Genomic DNA, 23,119 nt, shown 5'->3' with positions numbered 1-23,119 from the left:
TTGTGCTACAGGTAGCTAGAAAGCTAACAATATATTTAGCATATGTTAAGAAAGGAATATTAAGTAGGTCAAAAAGTTTGAATTCAAGTTTGATATTTTGAATCATATAGAGAGAAAACACATTCCTAGCCTGACAATGGAAAAATACTCACTCAGCTTTATTGTTATGACACAACATTTATGTGACAAATGAATACTATAGTAACTTCTCTGGTTCTACACTATAAAAGTGCAAGTCAGCAAATGTCAAAATGAAAGATTTACGTGTCTATGTAGCGCTTACCTTTATTTGAACGCTGAACAATTTCTTGTTCCACATGGCGGCATAATTTACCTATCCAGAAAAATGCACAAAGAATATTTAAAAATACATGTAATTGTCTGTACTTTGAAATAAAGTCGCTTGGGGGGGGGGGGGGGGGGGGGTATGGATCACAAGTCTGTAAAATTCATAGTTTCTCTGTATATTATTGTTTTTCCTCCACGGATAGATGATCCAAGACCTCCCAAAACATTTTTGTCCAGTTTTGTCTGTCATAATGGAGTAAATTTTTGTCAGCTAGAGAATAATAGTCAATTCAGTCAATAATGTGACTGAAAACTATGAACATATGATATTTCTTTTTTGGTGGGAAGTACTATAAGGTCATAAAACACGGTAAAATCACATTATTTATAGTTTGAAAAGCTCTAAAAATGAGGTAAACTACTACTAGAAGATCTGCTAGATCACTGTGGCTCTGTGACTACTGAGCTCTACTATGCTAAAAGTTATAAGTTAAGTTTTTATGTGTTATATTTAATATAGAAATAAATTAAAAACACAAGTATGACTTAGTTGATGCATCTGATGTATGCCTAAAAATAATTTGCATCACTTGAGATGGTTTCAGGTGACTAGAGCATCTCAAATTTCCAGGCATCAAATGTAATTTTTAGAAACCAAAACCAAGCAATGCATATGTAAACATTTAGTATAACTATTCATTCATATAATGTGCCAGTTTCATCAGCCTACCATTTTTAGTTATGACCACAGGTGTGGGAATAGGTTAGGGTGAAAAACTGAATTTCCTGAATTCTGGAAGAACACTAAAGTTTGAAAATGCTCTGCCCAGATGCTGATTGATGAGATGCAACAATGTCACTATATCACATAACCCAGGGGTCACCAACACGGTGCCCGCGGGCACCAGGTCGCCCGCAAGGACCACATGAGTCGCCCGCGGGCCTGTTCTAAAAATAGCTCACCATAACAACTTACCAGTAAGCTGCATCTATTTTTATTTTTTCTTGCTATTTTTTTTTTAATCACAATTGCATTGGCGTTAATTTGTTAGAGATAATATATAAAAAAAATGTTTATTATTAAATATTAGATCATGATCTAATATTTAGTGCTAGCTGGTCTCCACGGAAACAGTTGCCGTGAAGACCAGCAAAGGCAAAGGTGAGGAGATGAGGAAAACATGGCGGAAAAAAGGAAGAAAACATATAATTTTCACAGTGAATGGGAGGAAGAGTTCTTTTTTACCTCTGTGAAAGATTCATGCGTGTGTCTCATTTGCGGGGCAACTGTGGCAACGGCAAAGCGGCACAACGTGGAGAGACATTTCCAAACGTGTCACACAAGCTACCATGCTAACTATCCAAAGGGCAGCACACTGCGAGCGGAAAAGGCCCGCGAATTAAAGGCAGGTTTGAGCAAACAGCAGTCTTTTTTCACGAGACCGGTGAAAAACTCTCAAAAAGCAACCGAAGCCTCATTTAGAGCTACACATTTCATGATTAAGAAAAAGAAGGCATTTTTAGACGGGGAGTATTTCAAAGAAGCAATGATGATAATTGCAAAAACTGTGCTTAAAGACGAGAAATATGGAAACGATGTAATCTCCACTCTCTCTGATGTCCAGCTGGGGGCAACTACAATTGTTAGAAGAGTGTCGGCTATGTCCGGGAACTTGGCCGATCAGTTGGATCAGGATCTGGCAAAGTGCAGTTGGTTTAGCATCCAGTGTGACGAGTCCGTCGACAGCAGCAGTACAGCACAGCTGGTGGTCTTTATCCGGATGGTATTTGATGGTTTCTCCACAAAAGAAGAACTTCTGACACTACTGCCGCTAAAGACAACAACGAAGGGAGTTGACATCTATAACGCGGTGAAGGAGTTTTTCGCGAAGAAAAAGGTACCGTTGGAAAAGCTGGTATCAGTGACTACCGACGGGGCTCCTGCTATGATCGGCCGACATACGGGATTCATCGCTCACTGTAAAGGTGACACAGAGTTCCCAAACTTCATGCATTACCACTGCATCATTCACCAGCAGGCGTTATGCGCAAAGGTGATCGGCTTCGAGCACGTCATGACTCCCGTCGTGAAGATCATAAACAGCATCCGCTCCAGAGCTAAACAGCACAGAACATTCAAGGTGCTATTGGAGGAGCTGTCAGCTGAATATGGTGACCTGCTACTACATACGGAAATCCGATGGCTCAGCAGGGGACGGATTTTGCTTCGTTTTTTGTCACTTTTGGGTGAAATCAAGGAGTTCATGCAATCCAAAGGGGAAGACACATCTCTGCTGGAGGACACTGAGTGGACACTTGACCTTGCGTTTTTAACAGACATTACTGGGAAACTGAACCATTTGAACTGTGAGCTGCAAGGCAAAGGTAAGACTGTTGCTGACATGATTAGTGCTTTAAATGGATTTAAAGCCCAGATGAACATTTTCTCTGTGCATTTACAGAGAAAAAAGGTGCTGCACTTTCCCTCTGTGCAGATGGTGCTGAAAGACAATGCTTCTGCATCTGAGACTTTTGACAAAGTTGCAGAAAAGTACACTCAAGTCATAAACCGACTTGGTCAAGAGTTTGAGAACAGGTTTTGTGACCTTGATCAGCTTGAGCCATGTGTCTCATTTGTTTCCAATCCTTTCATGAATGTGGACACAACATGCATTGCTGAGCAACTAAGTTCAATGTTCAGCTTGGATGCTGGACAGGTGGAAATCGAAATTGTAACATTGCAAAATGACGTCCACCTCAAAGCCTATCTGGGTGCACCAAACTTTTGGTGCCTTGTTGACACAGAAAAGTACAGTGGTGTGTGCACAGCAGCTATGAAGGTTGCCAGCCTGTTTGGTTCAACCTATCTTTGTGAATCAGCCTTTTCTGACATGAACTTCATCAAGAACAAACACAGAACACGCCTCTCCGATGCACATCTGCAAGACTCACTCAGAGTTGCAGTGTCAAGTTATACCCCAGATTACAACACACTGGTGAACAGCATGCAATGCCAGGTTTCCCACTAACAGACAAAGAAAGCCATATTAGATGTTCTCAGTGGCAACATTACAGTGTCATGTCAAAGTTGAATTTAATTATTGAAAAACAAATGTGTTTATTAAGTGTAACATGTGACAATTTGCTTTAAAATGCTGCCAATTTGGTGAAAAGTTCTGTAAAATTTGAAAGTTGATTTTTTGTATGTTACATGCATACAAAAATAATGTATGTAACAGTGCATGATTTGTTAAAATTTGTTAGTGGTAAGTGAAAATGTTGTAGAAGTGATCACTTCAAAATGTAAATACTTGCAGAAATAAAGCGTTGCATATTGATATTTATGTTTCCTACCTTGTTTCCTAATTGCATTCTTTATAATTATGGTGAAAAATAATTAACATAATTAGTGTCCGTACATAGATGAATATCATTAATTATTAATGATAACACATAATTAAGTTAAACTGAGGAAATTTGTTATTTGAGAAGTGTGTGTCAAACTGGTAGCCCTTCACATTAATCGGTACCCAAGAAGTAGCTCTCACTTTCAAAAAGGTTGGTGACCCCTGACATAACCTGATAAATCCATGTGGTTCTACAACCTTACAGAGAGACAATTTTGATATCCACTGAAACCACCTTGTGTGGTTATTGCTCGATAAATAGTTATTGATTTTTCCTACATTAAGACTCCAAAACTAAGTCTCAGTATTTGAGTATCAGGATGTATCAGGATGGAGAGACAGCCCATGAAACAACTCGAAATACATTTAGACAACGATGTGAGATTGCATGTTTAGGTCTGCAAAAGAGAAATGATTCATCACAACCTTGAAAAGAGCCAACATATCCATAATAATTTCCATCTTCCTCCTGAGTGTGAGTGAATCATCCAGCAAGCTAACAGCCAACAGTTTTTTTTTTAACTTTTAGTAGCTTCGTTACACTTAGAATCAATCCACATGTCCATTTAAATACTAACACCAGGTTCTGGCTACATGATATTTCTTTCTGGCTAGATGGTTACTATGTTAGATCAGGTGGTTAAAGAGTAATAAATTCCTGTCCAAGACACTGATAAGCCTCACATTATAAAGACAAATGAATGTCAAATGTGTCACACTACACAGAAAAATTGACTGTTTTAGACATTTTTTGTGACAAACCCCATGTTTTTACTACATATCACTGCTATAGTCTAGTATTACCAGTCTGACAGTTGTGTAGGTTAAGACCATAGATATAATGCTGTGAAATGACCAGCCAGCTTTTACATTGTTTTACTTTTACCTCCACTACTAACAGCTTTAGTAATTTATATTGCTCCTGCTGCAGGTGAAGCTGTGTGATTTTGGGTTTGCTCGAATCATTGGTGAGAAGTCATTCAGGCGTTCAGTGGTCGGAACACCAGCATATCTTGCTCCTGAAGTTCTGAGAAATAAAGGCTACAACCGCTCTCTGGACATGTGGTCAGTTGGAGTCATCATCTATGTCAGGTAGGATGATACCTTTACTGATAAACATAATAGTCTGAGTAGATTTTGGTTTAAAATTGTATTCTTCTTTCTGCTTGTCTATTTCTGAGTTTTTCCTTTATCTCATCCTTCTCCTTTTTTAGTTGTGTTACTGTAAACACAATGTAACATCTATAGGATACTATCTATACTTTAATGAATTTCTATTATTATGAAAAGATTAGTGATAAATGTGCAAAAAACTAAAAGTATTTATGTTTTTGCAGTCTCAGTGGGACGTTCCCTTTCAATGAAGATGAAGATATTAATGATCAGATCCAGAATGCAGCCTTCATGTACCCCCCTCACCCCTGGAAAAAAATCTCCCAAGAAGGTGTGGCATGTTGCTGAGCCTCTCAACCAGAAGTCTACAAGACCTAAAGCTAACCCACAGAAAACCTACTTCATTCAAAAAAGATCTGACATGATGAGTAACATCTATTTGTGACATAATTGTCATATATATCTCTCCACAAAAATGTCCAAACTATCCTGGACGAGCCCCCATTTATGTTTTACGGCCTGGCTCAAGCCCTGTGTTTTCTTCTGCTTGTTACTGGTCCACCTGTGTTACCTCTGCGTGTCTTCCCTATGTTGCCTCAGCGTTATCTCTGTCAGCTTTCCCTGTTTCCCAGTTCCTCATCCCCCGGTTCTGCTCCACCCTCAGGTTACATGTTGTGCTTAGTTTTCCCAAGTTTAGGTGTTGTTAGTTTTCTCTGTTCCACCGGTTTGCAGTATTGTTCAGCCGAAGCCTCGCTGTCCGTTCAAAACATTCTCCTGCATCCGTGTCTGCATTTGGGTCCTCATTCTTCTATCATTCCACATGTCTGTTGCCGCAGCCATGACAAATATGGAGACTAATACCAGAATTTAAATGAGAAGAGGTTTTATTATTATATATAGCACATTTTATTATTTATGTAACACATTAGCTAAAATAGCTGGTAATACTAAAACAGAGACTACTGTGCCTCCATGAAAGCCTGCCTCATATATGCCTTTATCCACACCTGACTAGGTGTGGTCAATTAGCAACAGCTGAACACTCCTTCACTACCACTTCAAAGAGATTAGGGGCTGCAGAGGGGCGCAACAAGCTAGGTTAATGCATGCATCACTAATAAAGAAGCCTATTCTTTCAGCCAGCAGAGGATAGCTTCCCTGGTTTCAAAGATGAGCTGAACATTGCTGGTGTCAGTTTCTTCTAAAGCATTTTTACTGGAATTATCTGAGAAAAATAGTTGCAAGGTTCAGACTGTCAAAGAAATCAGTGCTCTAGTTTTGGTATTTTATTAGCCTGTCATTAGCTTGTATGTTATGGACACTAGTTGCTAACAGAGCTTGCTAGCCTTAGCTTATGACATGGCACTCTGGAATCTTATCCAAATATAGGTCGTGTCCAAATTCATGGGCTGAGGACCCAGCCTTCGCGGTCTACGTGGGCCGGGTCGTCAGAAGGTCGGGTAGGCCGGAAGTAAACGGCTGGGGAAATTGGATGGTCTAGCCTTCTGATTAGTGTCACCGCTGTCTCGGTGGAGTTTAATAAACTCAGCTGTCTGCTCCTTGCTATCTAAAATATAACAGGACACAGGCGTAAATTCTCGACCGTCTCATACTTCTGTTTAATCAGTTTTCTATTTGACGTTTAGTCAGCTGTGTAAAAACCAAGGAGGGACCCACCCGGGGGATTAATAAAGTTTTATTTTATCTAATCTAATAACTTTAATCTCAGCCAAACCGATTTACTCACGAACAAACAAAACACTGAAAAAAGCCCAACAATAACATTTTTAGGTTTTCTAAGTGACTTAACCCGAGTAGCGAAAGTCCGCGGTGATCTGAAAATGATGTGCCGGTAGTTGTGCCGTTCTCGGCCGCATCAGTGACCCTCGAGCTCCCGGTTAGCTATCGAGCTGGTGGGTAGCAGACGTCTCCGAAAACGTCGAAGCACTTTTGCAAATATGCGATATCTTGATAAACCGAGCAGATATTTGATGTTTACACAGCTACTTTCTCACCTAAAAAAATGTTAAAAGTTTATTTTGTGACCCAGAAAGATTAGTATGAGTAATTTTAAAACTTAGTAGCGGCCGCCATTGTTGGAAACTGGAGTTTGGCTGGGCCGCGCTATGAATTCTGGGATATGGTGGGCCACGAAGGACACACCCGACCCATCCTTCAAATTTGGGGAAAAGGAGGACGCATTTGTCGGCTGCATTCGGAGGAGTCTACGAATTTGGACAGCCTTCGGCGCGTCGCTGTGATGTAATCGGTCTACAAATGCGGCCTCAGGAGGATGCAGCCCATGAATTTGGACACGACCATAGTCACTTTTGACCAGTGTTGGGGAGTAACGGAATACATGTACCGCCGTTACGTATTTAAAATACAAAATATGAGTAACTGTATTCCGTTACAGTTACCCTTTAAAAAGGTGGTATTCAGAATACAGTTACTTTGTTGAAATAAATGGATTACACTGCGGTACTTTCCTGTTTCATATTGTGGTGGGTCAGGACTGTTTCGGTTTTGTTTGACAGCTACGTTCTGTAGTTCCAGGCGGCAGCGTTGCGGTTGCCATGGTTACAGGGTGACGCTTTCGCGCTGCGTGTTTCCTGGGTGAGAGAGCGCCTTTTTGTTGTTGTTGTTGTGCTAAGCTAATAGGCAGAATGCAGAATGTAGCATCATAGGCAGTGTAGTCCGTGCTGCAGGGAGAATGGACTGCCATACTCGTTATGTGTCTGTGAGCGCGAGGTGGGAGAAAAAGGAGAGTGGAAAGGTACAAGTTGTCATTGAGCAAAAACGGGAGCTAGAAGCATGTAAATATAATAATAACCACTGCAGCCAAGAAGAGTGCCTGACGAGCCCAGTTGTAAGTAAGCTATTAAGACTCGACTGTACGCTTTGTTCGTGTTTTCCTCCGAAACAATAAGTTCCGTTGGAGCAGCCTTTCAACACCTCTCTCTGTCTCTCGCAAGCAGAGTTGACCCAGACAACAAAGTAAAGCTATTTTTCGGCTACGAGCCCGACACGGAACCCATATTAGTCAGAGGTCCCTTTACTACGGTTCGGAGCCGCGGACCTTCAGTAATAGTAATAAATCACAGCAATAGTACATTCACGTAGTTGTAAAATGTAAGATAGTATGTTAAGTAATCCAAAGTATTCAGAATATGTTACTCTCATTGAGTAACGTAACGGAATACGTTACAGAATACATTTTAGGGCATGTATTCTGTATTCTGTAATGGAATACATTTTAAAAGTAACCTTCCCAACACTGCTTCTGACACTAAAACTAACAAAACAGCAGCCAAAGCATTAATACCAAAGCTTCAAAATTTAGAGACCAATACCTGTTTATTTCTATGTCTGGATTTTTAAATTAGAATATATTAAACAGGCAGATTCATGTCTGCGAGACTGACTGAAATGTTGAATGTGTGATCAAAGATGAATTGCTTGTTTCATCTTTCTGTATGACACCATGTATGACAGCATACAAGCAGAGGTAATTATGTTTTATGTTGCAGTATAATAACTCCAACATTTCCTTGAAATCAGTTCAAGCCATTCTCTGCTGCTGTATGACTCATGTTGTTGCCGTCATTGTCTCTAAATGTGTCTGCCGTGTGTGTTGGCTGGAATTGTCCTGTTGACTATGAGACAGATTTAAAATCGCCTGACTCACTCACTCCTAAACCGGATCCCCGAAGTGCTCTTAACCTTCCCTCCACCTCCTCATGCTGCCAGAATGACTTGAGCTGTGCTTCAAAATAAATACAAGCCATTTCTGTTGGCCACAGGAGGATTAAATGTCAGGGAATAAACTCTAAGTGCGCCAAGAAATGTGCGTTTGCAAAGATCAGTTTTAAATAAGACCCTTTTGCCTACAAGCATACACAATTCAAGTTTTTAAATGGAGATGAAATAAAGTTTTGAAAGTCTACCACATTTATGGTCATGCAGAGGTAGTCTTCCTCCCCCAGGAAAAAAGTATTTTGTTTTACCTTTAAAGGTATAATGGCACATCACTGTGCCATTATATACCAGCATTACCTTAGTGGTACCCTCTAAGGTATTGCCATTGAGCCCTTTATGGGGCAAAAACTTTGTATGCTTCTTTTTTGTAGCTGGTGGTGCAGTCATGAAACTCTGACTACAATTCTGCACCTTAATGAAGGGGACACTTGTTACCCATTCATTGATGAAGGTGCTACTCTTTAACTGCCATTACCTGAGACTCAATAAGATTGCATTAGCCAACCTTCTTGCACATCCCAAATAATACAAGTTGTTTTTAAAGCATGCTGGGGCTTCAGATGATATTATACTAGTACATTTATAAAATATAATTGATATAAAGAAGCAGCCAAAATTAACAGAAGTATACACTAATAACTTTTTTAATATCTGCAGCTTTTAATGATGATGCAATCCTCATTTCTAAATCGTAAATTGCAAAGAGAAAAGACCGAGCTCTCTAGTAGCAGGTCTATTTGTGATAAACGGAAAAGAAAGACCAAAGACAGAGCACTGTGTTCACACATTAGTGCAAGGATATTTTGTACACTGCTCAAAAAAGTTAAGGGAACACTTGAGAATTACAATATAGCACAAAGTCTGGTAAACTTCAGGTATATGTATCTACCCAGTTAGAAGGCATAATCTATTGTGAACCTAGTTCACTTCCTTTGATCCAAATAAAAGCGATAAAGGATTCCTTGGAGAGGCAACAATAGGGAAAATATTAATTAAAGTTGATTTAATTATTGACAATTATTTAAATTGTTTGCATTTTACAATTCATTCATTTGTTTTAAAAAAATGTTTAATTCCTACATATGCATATCACACTACATGAGAGATATATGTTGTATAATTTATCATTTACAGTTATATACAGTTCATATCCTCTCTTTCACTGGGATTGCACTACTTCATATTTAGGTTTATTTAGGACCATAAATATTTGACACAGATTTTGTTATTCTCTGCACATCACCATAGAGTGCAGCTTTTAAATATTTAATTTAAGGCATTTAACAAAATGTTGCAGATATTATTTCAGGGATTATAGTTATTTTCATTTTAGCTATTTTATAGGGCTCAAAATGACAATCTAAGATAGCTTTAAACATGAGAATTGTTTTTAATACTGTGATGAAAAGCCTTTGCAGTCAGTGACTGATTGAAGTCTAGAGTCCATAGATATCAACAAATGTTGTTGCTCTTTTGAAATGCTCTACCAGGTCTGTCAGCAGAGTATCGGCCTTAACACTTCAGAAGTCATTCTGCTACTTTTATCAGGATTAACAAATACTAATGACCTAGTTCCAATGGCAGTTATACATGACCATGACATAGCATTGGCTCCACCATGTTTGACAGATGATCTGCTTGACGGCATGAGAAGTTCCTTTTCTTTTCCATACCTTTCTCTTTATATAATTCTGGTTAATCTTAGTTTCAAAACTTTTGATCTCTTTAATAGGATTTGTTTTTGTTTTGCTTTGTTTGTTTTGGGGCCCTTCTGACTTCTTTAAGTTTTGTGGAAAAAAGTCCAGTTGCTTTCTTTCCAACCTCCTTAGATATAACCATAACCTGGATGACTGAGAACTTTATAGATGTTTTTCCAAATGTCACCAAGAAATTCACACATCCATGCCCTTCTCTTCCCCACTGCCCTCTCCACTCTTCTCTGAACCCCTTGTCAACACAGGAATCAAATATTCTATATCTACATGACAGAATTTTCTGAAATCTATACTTTAGGTGGATTTGGCTTAAAAGTAAGGAAACAACTACATTTCAAAATAGGGTATGGATAGGGTATAAAAGGTGTCCCTGGGATGTCGATCTGGTCAAGTAATAACAATAAACTATTTCTCATTATTTATTCACAGTTGTATGTCTTTAAATCAGGTTTCTTGTGAGACTAAACACTGCAGTTCAATAACTGTTTAGAATGACTGTAAACTAACATTGTTATTCTTTGGCCTTTGGTTTGGATTATCCAAATTATGAGGTCATGAGACAGGTCTGGGAAACAGGAGAGAGCCAGTGCTGCTGAGGAGTTAAGGAGAGGTGAATGTATGTGGTAAAGAAACTTGAAGAACTAGGAGAGTCCATCAGTTTGTGGAATGAGGATCTTAGGTTTGTAGGGGGGGTGGGTTCATATGGTAGTCCATTCATGTGCATAATACCAAGTGATGGAGGCCTCTGTAGACCTGAGGGGCCTTGGGGTCCCAGAGCTGTTCAGACCACTGACCCCTAAAGAAAGGTTAACATCATGTTAGCTTTGCTCATTAGCCCTGACTGGCCCATGACCATGGGTGGGCCTCAACCCCAAATTCTCCTCCTACTAATACTCTGCACTTCCATTCTCCCCCTGTGTTCCCTATGTTCTTTCTTTCTTACATTCTTGTATTCCTCCATGCAGCGATTGACCTGATCAACAACTTGCTGCAAGTGAAGATGAGAAAGAGATATAGTGTTGACAAGACACTAAGCCACCCCTGGTTGCAGGTAGGAAATCAGTCATTTGAATAACTCCATTAAAATCAATTTGGGAGCATTTTTCAAGTTCAATACAAATCTGTAACATAACAATCAAGAATCAGTCAATAATACATTTCAGATTAATATAGCATCATCCAAATCATATAAAGGGTTCACTTTATATGATTACTGTTTCAGTTAAGATTTAGAGCTTTCATTAACCCCATATGTGTAGCATGTAAAAACATTTTGGAGTTTTGGGAATTTTTTTCTTTTTGTTTACTTAACATCAGCAACCTTAATCCATCTTGTTTAACTAAACTTTATTGTCTGCAGGCAAAGTAAGTGGGGCCACATTAAGGTCACAGCTTCTGCAGTAATCAGGAAATGCTGTATTGTGAAAAGGATTTCATTCTGGTATAGCAACCCGACTAGACTTCTGACACACATGAAGTTCCAAACTGAATTAACTGAATGAGTTGAGAACATGTAATCTCACATTCTTTGAATGATATGTAGTGAATAAGAATTAAACATCTAGTTGTTGAATCACAATGCATTTCACTTTGGTATGGGATAAAAACCAGAGGCACAATTCCACAATAATGCTAATGCTGCATTTTATTTGCTATCTGTTAGATTTATATCTTATGTTGATGATAATCAGAAAATATAGTGTAGGTAAAAAAAACAAACAAACAATTTTTGTGTTTACAGCCAGTTTTGCTTCCCCCACTGAGCCAGAAAATCTGTTCATGTAGTTATGGACCAGTTTAGGCGTGAAGTTGTAGTGCCTAAACTGTTCGAAAGTTTAAGTGCTACAACCTCAGAAGCGTGGTCACCTCTGGTTTAGAGTGTGGAACAGTTAGGAGATCCTGATCTGATGATTGGAGAAGATTGGAGAAGTATGATAAAAACTATTTTAAAACAGAGTGACAGGTTCCAGGCTTGAACTTTGATCTGATTCCACTGATTTTTGCCAGGAAAACAATTAAGAAATTTCCACAATCATCAGATGATGTTGTAGGAAAACTGCACAGAGCAGGCGTAAAAAGTCTGTTGATAGTGCTAAAGAGGAAGCTTGCATTGCACTTATTATTGTTAGTCAAGCCAAACAAGTAGGATGTTATGCATATTTTACAAGTTGAGTGAATGTGGTTAGTAGGTCCTTTATGTGCTGCTAGTGCACATAGAAGGTTGTATTTGGTTCAGCTTTTCTGCAGTCTGTTCTGTGATGATGAATATAACCACTCATCCAAGGGGAGGAAATTACAGCATGAGCTAATTTGGATTTTTACATTATCAAGGGCTAATGTACACAGATTATTAAATCAATTCAGAGTTGAAAATCTAGCTGCCCAAATCTAATTAAAGATAATTTGCATCTACCTCTGTGAAGACAAACTGGTTGTAGAACAGACATGAAGAGCGAGTTTAAGGATAGGACAGGAGCAAAAACAAGGTCCAGGATGTGTCCAACATCATGAGTTGGACCATTAACCATGATGGACCTAATAAAACAATTTTGCAGTATTAACATATCTGGTGGCATGCAAAGAGATTTGAATACTCTGTAAGGAATTCAGTAGGGGATTTAGGAGGTCACTAGATAACAATATATCCATCCCTTCATTCTCTTTCAACTATCACAGGATCACAGGACCCTGAACAGGTCGCCAGGCTGTTGCAGGGCTAACACAGAGAAACAGACAACTTTTCACATGCAAATCCAAATACAGGCATTTTGGAACAAACAGTTAACCTTACTAACTGCCTATGGCCTGTTTGAGGAAACTGAAGTACCTGGAGCAAACCTGGGCAACCATTAGGAGAACATGGAAGCTCTATAAAGGAAGTCCCTGGTTAGATGGTGGATGTGAACCCAAAACCTTGCTGCAAGGCAAAAGTGCTAACCACTGTCCCAACTGAAAGTACACTTGCTTTGTACACTTATAAATGATAGTATTTTGAATGACACTAATCAGAAGTAAATGGAACACAATTATCTATATATTATGTATTTGTCACCACAACCAAAGTTTGTGGTTTTCAGACTTTCACCACAAAGTTTTCAGACAAACGCAGACAACGAGAAAATACAACCAGCCACCCATTATCTGATTTCAAAAGTGTTTGCTATTTGTGTTTTTTGTAAAAGAGAAAAGACAAGATAATGGTGTTATTAAATTATTTAGGCTATGGGTGTGTTCATTTTCTCCGCCAGGACTACCAGATGTGGCTGGATCTAAGAAACCTTGAGTCTCGGATAAACGAGCGCTATATCACCCATGAGAGTGATGACCTGCGATGGCATCATCACGCCCAGCTCAGCGGCCTAGACTACCCCATGCACCTAACCAACAGCCCCTGTGGTGAAGTTGGACAGGGGATGAAGCGTTACAAGGAAAAGGAGGAAGAGCTGGAGACCCTCAGTGAGAGGGTGAGTGAACTATGAGGAAGTAAGAAGACTTATTTTCCAAACAACATGAGAAACAATGACTATCACAAAATGAAAAAAGCACAAAATGAAAACTTACAAAAAATTTGATCCTTACTTTACTTCCATAAATCATAACGAATCTTATTCTAATTAATCTAATTAACAAGTAGTTGTTTCGTATTTGCAAGATAAGGCTCTTAGAATTACATCTGTAATGCTAGAGTCACTGCATAATTAGGAGTTAACAATTTTGTATTTAATTAGAAGGTCCTTGTGTTATTTATCCCATAGTTTTTTTTTCAATAGGGTTGTGAAGCTCAAACTATTTATTACCTTTACAAGGCACAGAACTTTCAAATATATTTGAGATTATTGTTATATGTAAGGATCTTGTAATTATTTTTATGTAATTACAAGTCTTTTGTTTCCTGATTTCAAAGAATTATTCTCGCAATTTACAAATGCAACATTTGCTCCTTTTAAATCTCGTAGATGAATAAGCACCTTGATAAACTCACCCTATCCCAGAATACCAAAACAAAAATCCTATGTTAAGGCAATATTGATTTTTGATTAAGAGGTGCGAATTTTTCAAATGACTTCTTAATTTTGACTTTAAAAAAGTTAACGTCATGCAAGATAGTATAATTACGAAATATACAGTGGAGACACATATGATCCACTGTTGTAATTACTGGATCATTATTTCATGCAATTTTTTTCCCTTTGTAATCTTTATCCTTATTAAATGTAGTAAAATAAATTTAAAACAACATAATCGTTCCATCCTTAATTTGTTGCTATGAAACAAAAATGTCATTTCTCCATGAAGAGCTACAAATTACAGTACTGGGCAGAAATCTTGAGACATCTCTCAATTCTTTATGTTTTGCTTGGGAAATGGCAGATCCGTGCAGTGATTTATAGAACAGAATTCTGTTGAATGGGAACAGAATGTAAGGTGAAAACACCTGTGCGCACACTGCTTCAGTAATGTTGAGGTCTGGGTTGTGGCTAGGCCAATTCATGGCAGGTGGGGCTTTTTCTACCAAAGTATGCTTTACTATACTGACTATGTGTTTAGGATCATTGTCGTCCTGGATGATGACGCCACTGGCAAGTATAATAGTGCATCAAAATCTGATGCAACCATATTTTCATAAATTTTGGTAAGATCCCAAAAACCATCATCTGACTGACTGATCTTTTCCTATTTCTTAATGACATGATTTCATATACTGATGATCTGCTGTAGATAGTTTTGAGGTCTGCCACTTCTTCTTTTGTACTCCACATGTCCTGTTTCCTCCGATTTCTTAACCTTCCTGCCTTCTTGGGACCTTTTTGTGCCACTGCTATGTGTTAAATGGCTGCCATTTCCACTGTGTTCGGTGGAATATAACCAAACTTGCCACAGGATAGTTTTTACCTGTCAATGTTAATATTCCAGTGTGAATTCCTTAAATCAGCCTAAAATGGCTGAGCAGCAGAAATCCCCACACCCATCACCCTGGGGACCATTTTCTGCCCATTGACTTCCATTATAAACACTATTTTTCAACCCCAAATTATCATCATATGATTTTATTTTTTCTTCTTTTCTTGGATGTCAATGAAGACTCAGGGCCTTGAAGTTTTAATTTTTAAATTGCAAAAAAAATAATGGCAGGTCAAAATGTATGTTGGTGCCAATCTTTGGTCCATCTAAAGGCCTACTTATAATGACAATCACATATTACTTCAACTGGTTTTTTGTGGAAATATTTAGTTTCGTTTTTTGGTTTTTGGGGCTTATAACACAGGGCGCTCATGTAATAACACTGGGATTTGAAGGGTTAAAACAACGAAAATATAATTAAAACTTTACATGAATATTTCAGGGAGAAGTAGTTTTACAAGGTTGGCTAATTTAAAGTGGAATAAAATATGGATATATGGTCTTTTTATGGCGTGGCTGAGAATGGTCCCTAGGGTGATGGGTGTGAGTTTTTTAAAGGATGGCAGGAGGGTTAAGGGAACACTGAACACTGTATGCCAAGATTTGCCAAGTTTTCTGTGAATTTTTCTTTCCGAATCGCCTCGTTGGTGCACAAGTACTGTTTTATGCCTGCAAGCCTGTGCGATCTTTGCCATTTTCATAGAACAAACTAATGACGTAGGGAAAATGACAACAAAGTGCTAAGGATAAAGTGTAAAATTGGTTCTGTACTAAGTTGTCTTTAATGTGAAGATACAACACCGGTTCATGTGTTACGGTCTATGCCTTTTCTGTGATTCGTGGGTCATTGTTAAATGGCTCATCAAACAAAAGAATATTCTCCTGAAAATGATCTGGACTGGACTGAAAATGAGTGAACAAGCAGCCATTGTCCAAAGAAAAAGGCCTTCAGAAATCCTGGAGAAATACAAAAGACCAATTACAATCAAGTTTGGGTCCTTGGAAGCAATATATAAAGAAATGAGGGGTGGCTCAGGAAATTTGCACAGTAGCGTATATGAGTTATACTTAGAAAATAAAAAGATGAATGTGAATTGTTAGGAACCACTACATTTTTTTCACCATAAATCATAGTAAATCACTGAAAATGACACATCAGAAAGTGTGTCAGAAGGCGATCATAAACTAATATTTAATTTATACTGTACAAACATGAAACTTGCTATTTAGGGCTTGTCACATATTCACGAGTTTCCTGCAGCTTGCACAAGATTTTGCAGATGTGGAAATAAGCCATGGCTTCCTTCACAACAAATTCAAAACAAAACACAGAGCTCATTCACCATCAAAACTTACCAAGTGTTTACACTCATATCGTCAGATTAAAGTAAAGAGTATTCACTCTGGATGTTGTGTAGATTAAATCCTTACAATTCTTTAAAAATGTATATACATTATTCATTATAAAAAAAAGTTCTAAACTTGATTTTAAAAAAAGGAAACAGCATTTTTCTTCAACCTTGACAAAAGTCGTTTCTTTTGCTCGTCATGTAAAATTATTTAAGGTAACGTTTGTCTTCTGTCTGATAAACACAAAGTAGAAGGACAGTTGATCTTCACAACTGAAACATAATTCCTAATTTTCCTTTGTAGCAATGAAAAGTCACGAGTTCGAGTTTCATTCCAAAAAGAGATATCCAAGGTACTGTCATTAAGTCATTTACAGATAAAGTGACTGCTCAGTGAAAAGTAATTTACTATGATTTGAGACGTTTTTACTTTCCCCATGTTTTCCAAAAATGGATATGTAGCATTTTGGAATGAAAATCCTCAGTTGCTAAAAACACACTGCCAGTGACATACCAAAAACAACAAGATAAATGTTTTAATGTGTCAGTATTTTTTTTTAACAGTGGAGCCACAAATATCTAATCCAAATGGGAATATATGATTACTTTGATACATTTGCATTGCTGTGGTTTTCTTTCTTTTCCTATGAGATGAGATAAAAGGTGATGTGTCTGGTTTCGTTTGACAGGAAGTTCACTTGAATGCTATGTTTTGCCTTCTGTAAACAGTATAAATGTTAGTGTCTCAGCACAATCTAGGACCCAAATACATGCTCTTTTGATTTTGTAAGGGACAACATCAAGGCCATGTTTTCACCTAAGCTTTTCAGGAAATGCTCCATCTTTAGCTCAACATTTAGTTAACCTTCTGAATCTTTTTGAAACATTCATAGAAAATAACACACAAACTAGTTTTCATCTCCCTGTTTATGGTCTTGACTGTCCACCTCTGCCTTGCTTACTAGTAAACATATGAAAATATTTAATATTTAAAATTTTGGAATTTGAATAAAGCTTTAATCAGCAGGTTTCATGTCTTCTTTCTATACAGTTGAGAGACTGGAGCTGATGCATTTCTGGTAATATGCTGTATGTTAATACTTAGCAAATACCAATTTATCCAAAAATACTTCTATGTAGAAACTTTTTTAAGACTGAGGATTAAAGGCTTATACCATCTTTTGGACAAAAGACAAGCCAGTCCCTGTGTCAAGATTCCATTTCCTATCTCTGTTTGTTAACTAAATTACTAGCAGAGGATAAGACGTGTGGAGCATACTTTGAATCAGGTGCGAAAGATATTGTGTAGGACAAGATTTTGTTGACAATGTGTCAGAGATCCTGTTCATACGACGACCTTTTTGAAGTACCAGTGTGTTTTACTTCTCATTCAAAATTTCTCTCAATGGACCCCCCACAGTCATTAAAGCAGTTTTGTCACCAGTTTGCTTAACTCAGGCACCCAGTTCAACCTCAATCCTCGTATCTCCTCTCCTAGCCACCTCCACTTCCCATTTCAGTTCTTCCTAGTAGAAAGTCAAGCCAAAGGAATCAAAAAGCTACCTTTGTGCACTAGCATAATTGTTTCCTTCTACTTTTTGAAGCACTTCCTCAGATCCATGAAGATCCTTATCATCTTCATCAGTGCAGGTCGCTCTGGGTCATCTGGCAATAACTTATTTAGCTGAAACAGCAGAATGTCATCCAGCCAAAACATCTGGATATTTGTTAGTTAAAAATGCTGCTGTTCTCTTGATCCCATACTAAATAAATACTCCATAAAATTAGGACAAGTTTGCATTTATCCAGCTTATTAATATTCACACCAGCAAGTAAAGAAAATTACCTTAACTTGATGTTTTTACATCAACCACTCTTCCTGGGTTTAAATACTCAATCTTGCCATTCAGTCACTTCGGAAAGGCATTTCCGTACTCACATATTCGATGAGGGACCAGTCGCTTGTGATCAGCTCAGTCTGTAAGGATGGATATGTTGGACATCTTTCAGCTTTCAGAATTCAGGAGAGAGCAACTGTGGTACATGGGTACTATCGCTACTACCAACTGTTTACAGAACAAGCCCTTTGTGCGCAAGGTGGTTTGTGCCACTGTACTGAAATAACTATCTACTGTTATTGTAGTGTAGAGGTTAGTAGCAACCAGCGTTATCGCTGTACCTCAGAATTTGTCCCTGAAAAAGAATTTACTTTTTTGAGACACCACCTTCAAATGAACATACACTGATAAAACAACTAACCTCTTCTCAATTGATTAACCATTAATTTGGGGACTTGAATGAGTAAAACAATCAAATCAAGAAAAGTTATTAATATATCAGACCCACAAAATATACTAAATGAGTTATTTGAAACTGGTTAATAATTAAATTTAAAATTACATTTAAAGTTATATCTGAATCAGTAACGATGAGGGATTTGAGAATTGTGTCTACCAGCCGTGGTCAACATCCTCCTATACAACATTAATTACACCAGGATATGTATTAATGAGAATTTATTTACAAAAGTAATGACTGCAAACATGCAAAGATCTAACTAAGGACTAAGACTAAGAGAACAAAGTATATGTGTGTTTGGGGGACACAGACAGAGTGTTTGTTGACTATGTCCCTGCAGTTCTGTAAGGTGGTTGAACATGTGGTCAAAGCCAAATAAAAGGTGTGATCCTGCTTACATGTGTTGCTGTTGTTGCCCGTGGTAAAATTAGCTGCTGTGTCTAACCAGCTAACCTTCTGTAGGACATGCATCGCTGCAGTCAGAAGACTGTTTGCAGAGCATATGATAGAGAGGTTGAGGGAGTGAAGCAAAGCTCTCAGGTCCACACATACACCCATGGCAATCTTTTCCATAATCGATAATTATTGATGACAATTCCTTTTTTTAAGCTTGGTTTTGTTTTGCTTTGCTTTGCTTTGTTTTGTCATTTTCTTTGTTTTTCTCCCCCGCAGAAAAAATGGTGGCCAGCAATTACTGCAAGTTGATTTTAGAAGGTTATAGTTTATCGGCCTGAGTTCTGCCCAGACAATAAATAATAGTTTAGGAGAGGGCTCCTACCAGGCTCTGCAAGATACTTGTTTACTGATAAGCAAGGCAAAGTTGAACACCGGTTATTTTAACCTGTCCCACACAGAAACAAAGGAGAACAGTATGCATTGGGGTTTTTTTTATATCATGATACTGCCATTAGTCTTAAACATAAGGGCTGTTTCTCTCAAGACTCTATGGCATCATCTTCTTTGTGCCTCTTTCATACAGATCAAACTTCTGTACACTCCAAAATTGGCATTCCAGCTTTAACTGGAATTGAAATGTTAAGTGTCTTGTGTCTTGTCTCTGTAAAGGGTTGACTTATAAAGCATTCAATTAAGTATTTTGTTTATAACATGCTTAAACCATTGTACATGTTTTATTGTGAAGAATCTGTAGATGACTGCAAGCAGAAGTAGAGCTCTAGGTTATGTACACTTTTTAACTAAGCGAAAGTTTGATACAGAAAGCAAAGACTGTTAAACCTGATAATTTTCTTACAGGTATTAAGCCTTTCTCAGAAATTAGGTATTAGATATTTGTACTTGTGTCTCTGGGAATTTCAGAAGTTTAACTTGGTTTAAAAAAATAAAACTGTTAGTTTTCATGTTACAGAATCCAAAAATCTTTTATTGCTATTTATTTCAGTGCTTGAACAAATTAAAGAAACACTTAAATCAGTGATCACATGGATCTTAATTACTCATTCTTACTATCAGTAAGTAATTCTTACAGATATACAACGTAATTTGTTGAGAACAACGGGAAAATCATAGGAAACCAAAATCATCAACGCATTTAGGGCTGGATTTAAAATGACACCAAAAATCCAAGTTTAAAATTGAAATCATTTACTGATCCGACTTGCCTTGTAATATGGCTCAATAGTGTTCATGGCCCCTGTGGCCCTTTCCAGCTCTTTTTGTGGAATGGCAAATCTAGTGTTGCAGTAGATGTGCCATTTCACAAACTTAAGACTGTGCTGGGAGACACAGAAGTACCTGTATGGGCTGCAGGTACTGTCTCATGGTACCGGCAGTGACAAGGACACTAGAAAAAAGCAAAACAGGAGAAAAATCAGTCAGGAGGGATAAGAAGATGTGAATGGTGTGCGGCCGCCATCTGCAAAACAATTCCCCTTTTGGGGGTTGTCTTGTTGTTGGCTCTCCAGAGCACCTGTTAACACTTTCATTTGCACCAGATCAGGTGAAACCAGTTTATGCTTCCTAATTGGACAGACTGATATATCTGTAGTTAATATTACCACATATAATGCTTGAAAAAAAAGACAAATTCATGTTTTTACACTGTAGTATTTTTGTGGATTTAAAAAAAATGTATATGATGTGAGAATTCATTGTTTTGTTTTTTCAACCATTCCACAAAGATATGCTAGCTGTTTGCTCCTGCGTTCTGCTAAGCTAAGTTAGTCATTGCTGTGCTTCAGCTTTGTATTACAGACTGAAATAAGATCCCTATCCATTATTATCTAACTCAGTGAGAACAAACACGAGTATATACTTTACCTGACTTTACATAAACTGTCTACTTTTAGTACAATCTACTTAACTAGCTTATTTTCATTTTATGAACAATCACTGAAGATTTTGATATTCACCAGCAGTGGATATTGGATGAAGTGTAGTTATATTAAAATATAATGAAGAACTATTGCCTGGCCTGTTGGTCAGAAAACATGAAATGTATTAGTAGAAGAAGGTCTAAAGGTTTTCTCTGAATGTGTTTCGCTTTGAGCTGTTGAAGTGTCTGTCAATGTGCAGAACGTCCAGCTGTTTCCTGATGCTGTATGGCTTCATCCCTTTGCTGTCTGCGCTCTGAACAGCCTGCCTGAAGTGCTCACAAAGCATTTGCTATCTACAGAAACTTTAAAGATGTATTTTTTCGGACCATGTTCAAATAAAGATATTTTAAAATCTTCTTGGTAGTGTGTTGAGTTTTTTTTTCATTAACTCAAATCCAAATATATTCTGCTTCAAATAGCCAACTAACATTTCTACAAGTCAATCATTGGATGAGATTTTTATGACCAGTACGTAAGGATGGCAAATGCCATAATGTATGAGTTTGTACAAATGAAAATTTAAGGTTAAATACAAAGGCAATTGGATTTTATGTGTATATTAGGTTCCATTTAGTTTCTAGGATTACCTAAATCTCACATTTCATCATCATTAGTGGTTTCTACTACGTTATGCAATGAACCCAAGGTCCGGCACATGGTAGCCGGATCTCAGTTGCAAGCTGTAAAAGCATAAACTGAGAGTTACAACCAAGTGGTTAGGATCCTGTATGAGAACATCTTTGCCACATATGAGTTAGAAGTCCCCAGTTCTTGATGGGAGATACAGCCAAATATGGCTGGAACAACAGGGCTATGGCCCTGAGGGATTCACCAACCAACCAGACATATTGGTTGTCATCAAGCAGAAAACCACAGTGATGTTGCCAGAAGACTTGCGTAGCTCAGGAGGTGGAGCAGGTCATCTACTGATCAGCAGATTAGAGGTTTGATCCCTGGCTCCCCCAGTCTGCATGCCAAATATCCCAAGTTGTTCTTTGATGCATCCATGGGAGTAGGAATGGTAAGCAGTTAAAAGCATAGAAGTTCAATTCAATATAATTTTATTTATATAGCGCCAAATCACAACAAAAGTCGCCTCAAGGCAAGTTAATGCTTGTGTGAATGTTGCATGTTGTATAGAGCGCTGCTACTAGGTTTAAGGAAGTGATTCATCTACTGTTTAATCACAGTGGAGGGCAGCTACCTAAACTCTTCTCACACAGAGGCAGATGTTGTTAAAAATGTTACATCCTCCTGGATACTGTGGCTCCTCTGAAAGTATTTGATAAAACACATTGATAAAAATCTAAATTCTAATTTCCAGACTGACTGGAAAACAATCAGTCATAGTTGTGTAGCAACAAACTTGTAGAGTTGCAGAAATAATTTCCAAAGCTAGGAGCTTCCTCCTACTTCCAGCTGTTCTGCTAAGCATATAGATGCTAAGTACTAACTACTCTTTATATAACTTTTCACAACATTGTTTTTATTTTTGATTATGATTAGACAATGCTCAAATATTCCTTATTTTGCCTTTTCCACACTTATGCTGGACGAAGCATAAGAGGCTGCCGAACTAGAGCGCCCTGTCAGCAGACTTTTTGAAGCCGCCTGGTTTTTTTCCTCTGTTTTCTGAGTTTGATGGTAATGGCTGGTGGCAGAAATGAGGCCTCGGGGAGGCATAAGGGGTACGAGGAGGAAACAGCTTTTTAGAGAGACAAGTTGAGAGGGTCAACAACACTGACACCAAGTAATCCCTCTGTCTGACACAGAGAGGTGAAACCAGAAGTCAAGACTACTGACATGATTGCGGCATGAAAATCCATTTTAATTTGTAACGTACATTTTCAAATAGAAATAAAAAACATTAAATCTATTTTATTCTGCCTGAAGTAGAAACACAGTGGAAATGTAGAATAGAGCAGCAGCAAGAGTAGCCCTGCTGCTGTTAGGAA

At 38.0% G+C, this 23,119-nt stretch overlaps 1 protein-coding gene across 1 annotated transcript in view; it reads left to right on the top strand.

Moving 5' to 3' along the window:
* Positions 1 to 21,459, top strand: part of prkd1 (protein kinase D1) — an 80,736-nt gene extending 59,277 nt beyond the window's left edge. Inside the window, exons 18-21 of the mRNA XM_080871024.1 lie at positions 4,627 to 4,787; positions 5,033 to 5,139; positions 11,248 to 11,333; positions 13,531 to 21,459. Of these exons, the coding sequence (XP_080727150.1) occupies positions 4,627 to 4,787; positions 5,033 to 5,139; positions 11,248 to 11,333; positions 13,531 to 13,761 (585 nt within the window). The 3' untranslated portion in view covers positions 13,762 to 21,459. The remainder of the gene's footprint in view (positions 1 to 4,626; positions 4,788 to 5,032; positions 5,140 to 11,247; positions 11,334 to 13,530) is intronic.
* The last annotated feature ends 1,660 nt before the right edge of the window (positions 21,460 to 23,119 follow it).

Source organism: Rhamphochromis sp. 'chilingali', assembly GCF_963969265.1.
Source record: "Rhamphochromis sp. 'chilingali' genome assembly, chromosome: 21".
NCBI lineage: Eukaryota > Metazoa > Chordata > Actinopteri > Cichliformes > Cichlidae > Rhamphochromis > Rhamphochromis sp. 'chilingali'.
The sequence above is the reverse complement of the archived record's forward strand: the minus strand, read 5'-3'. Positions and strand labels throughout refer to the sequence as shown.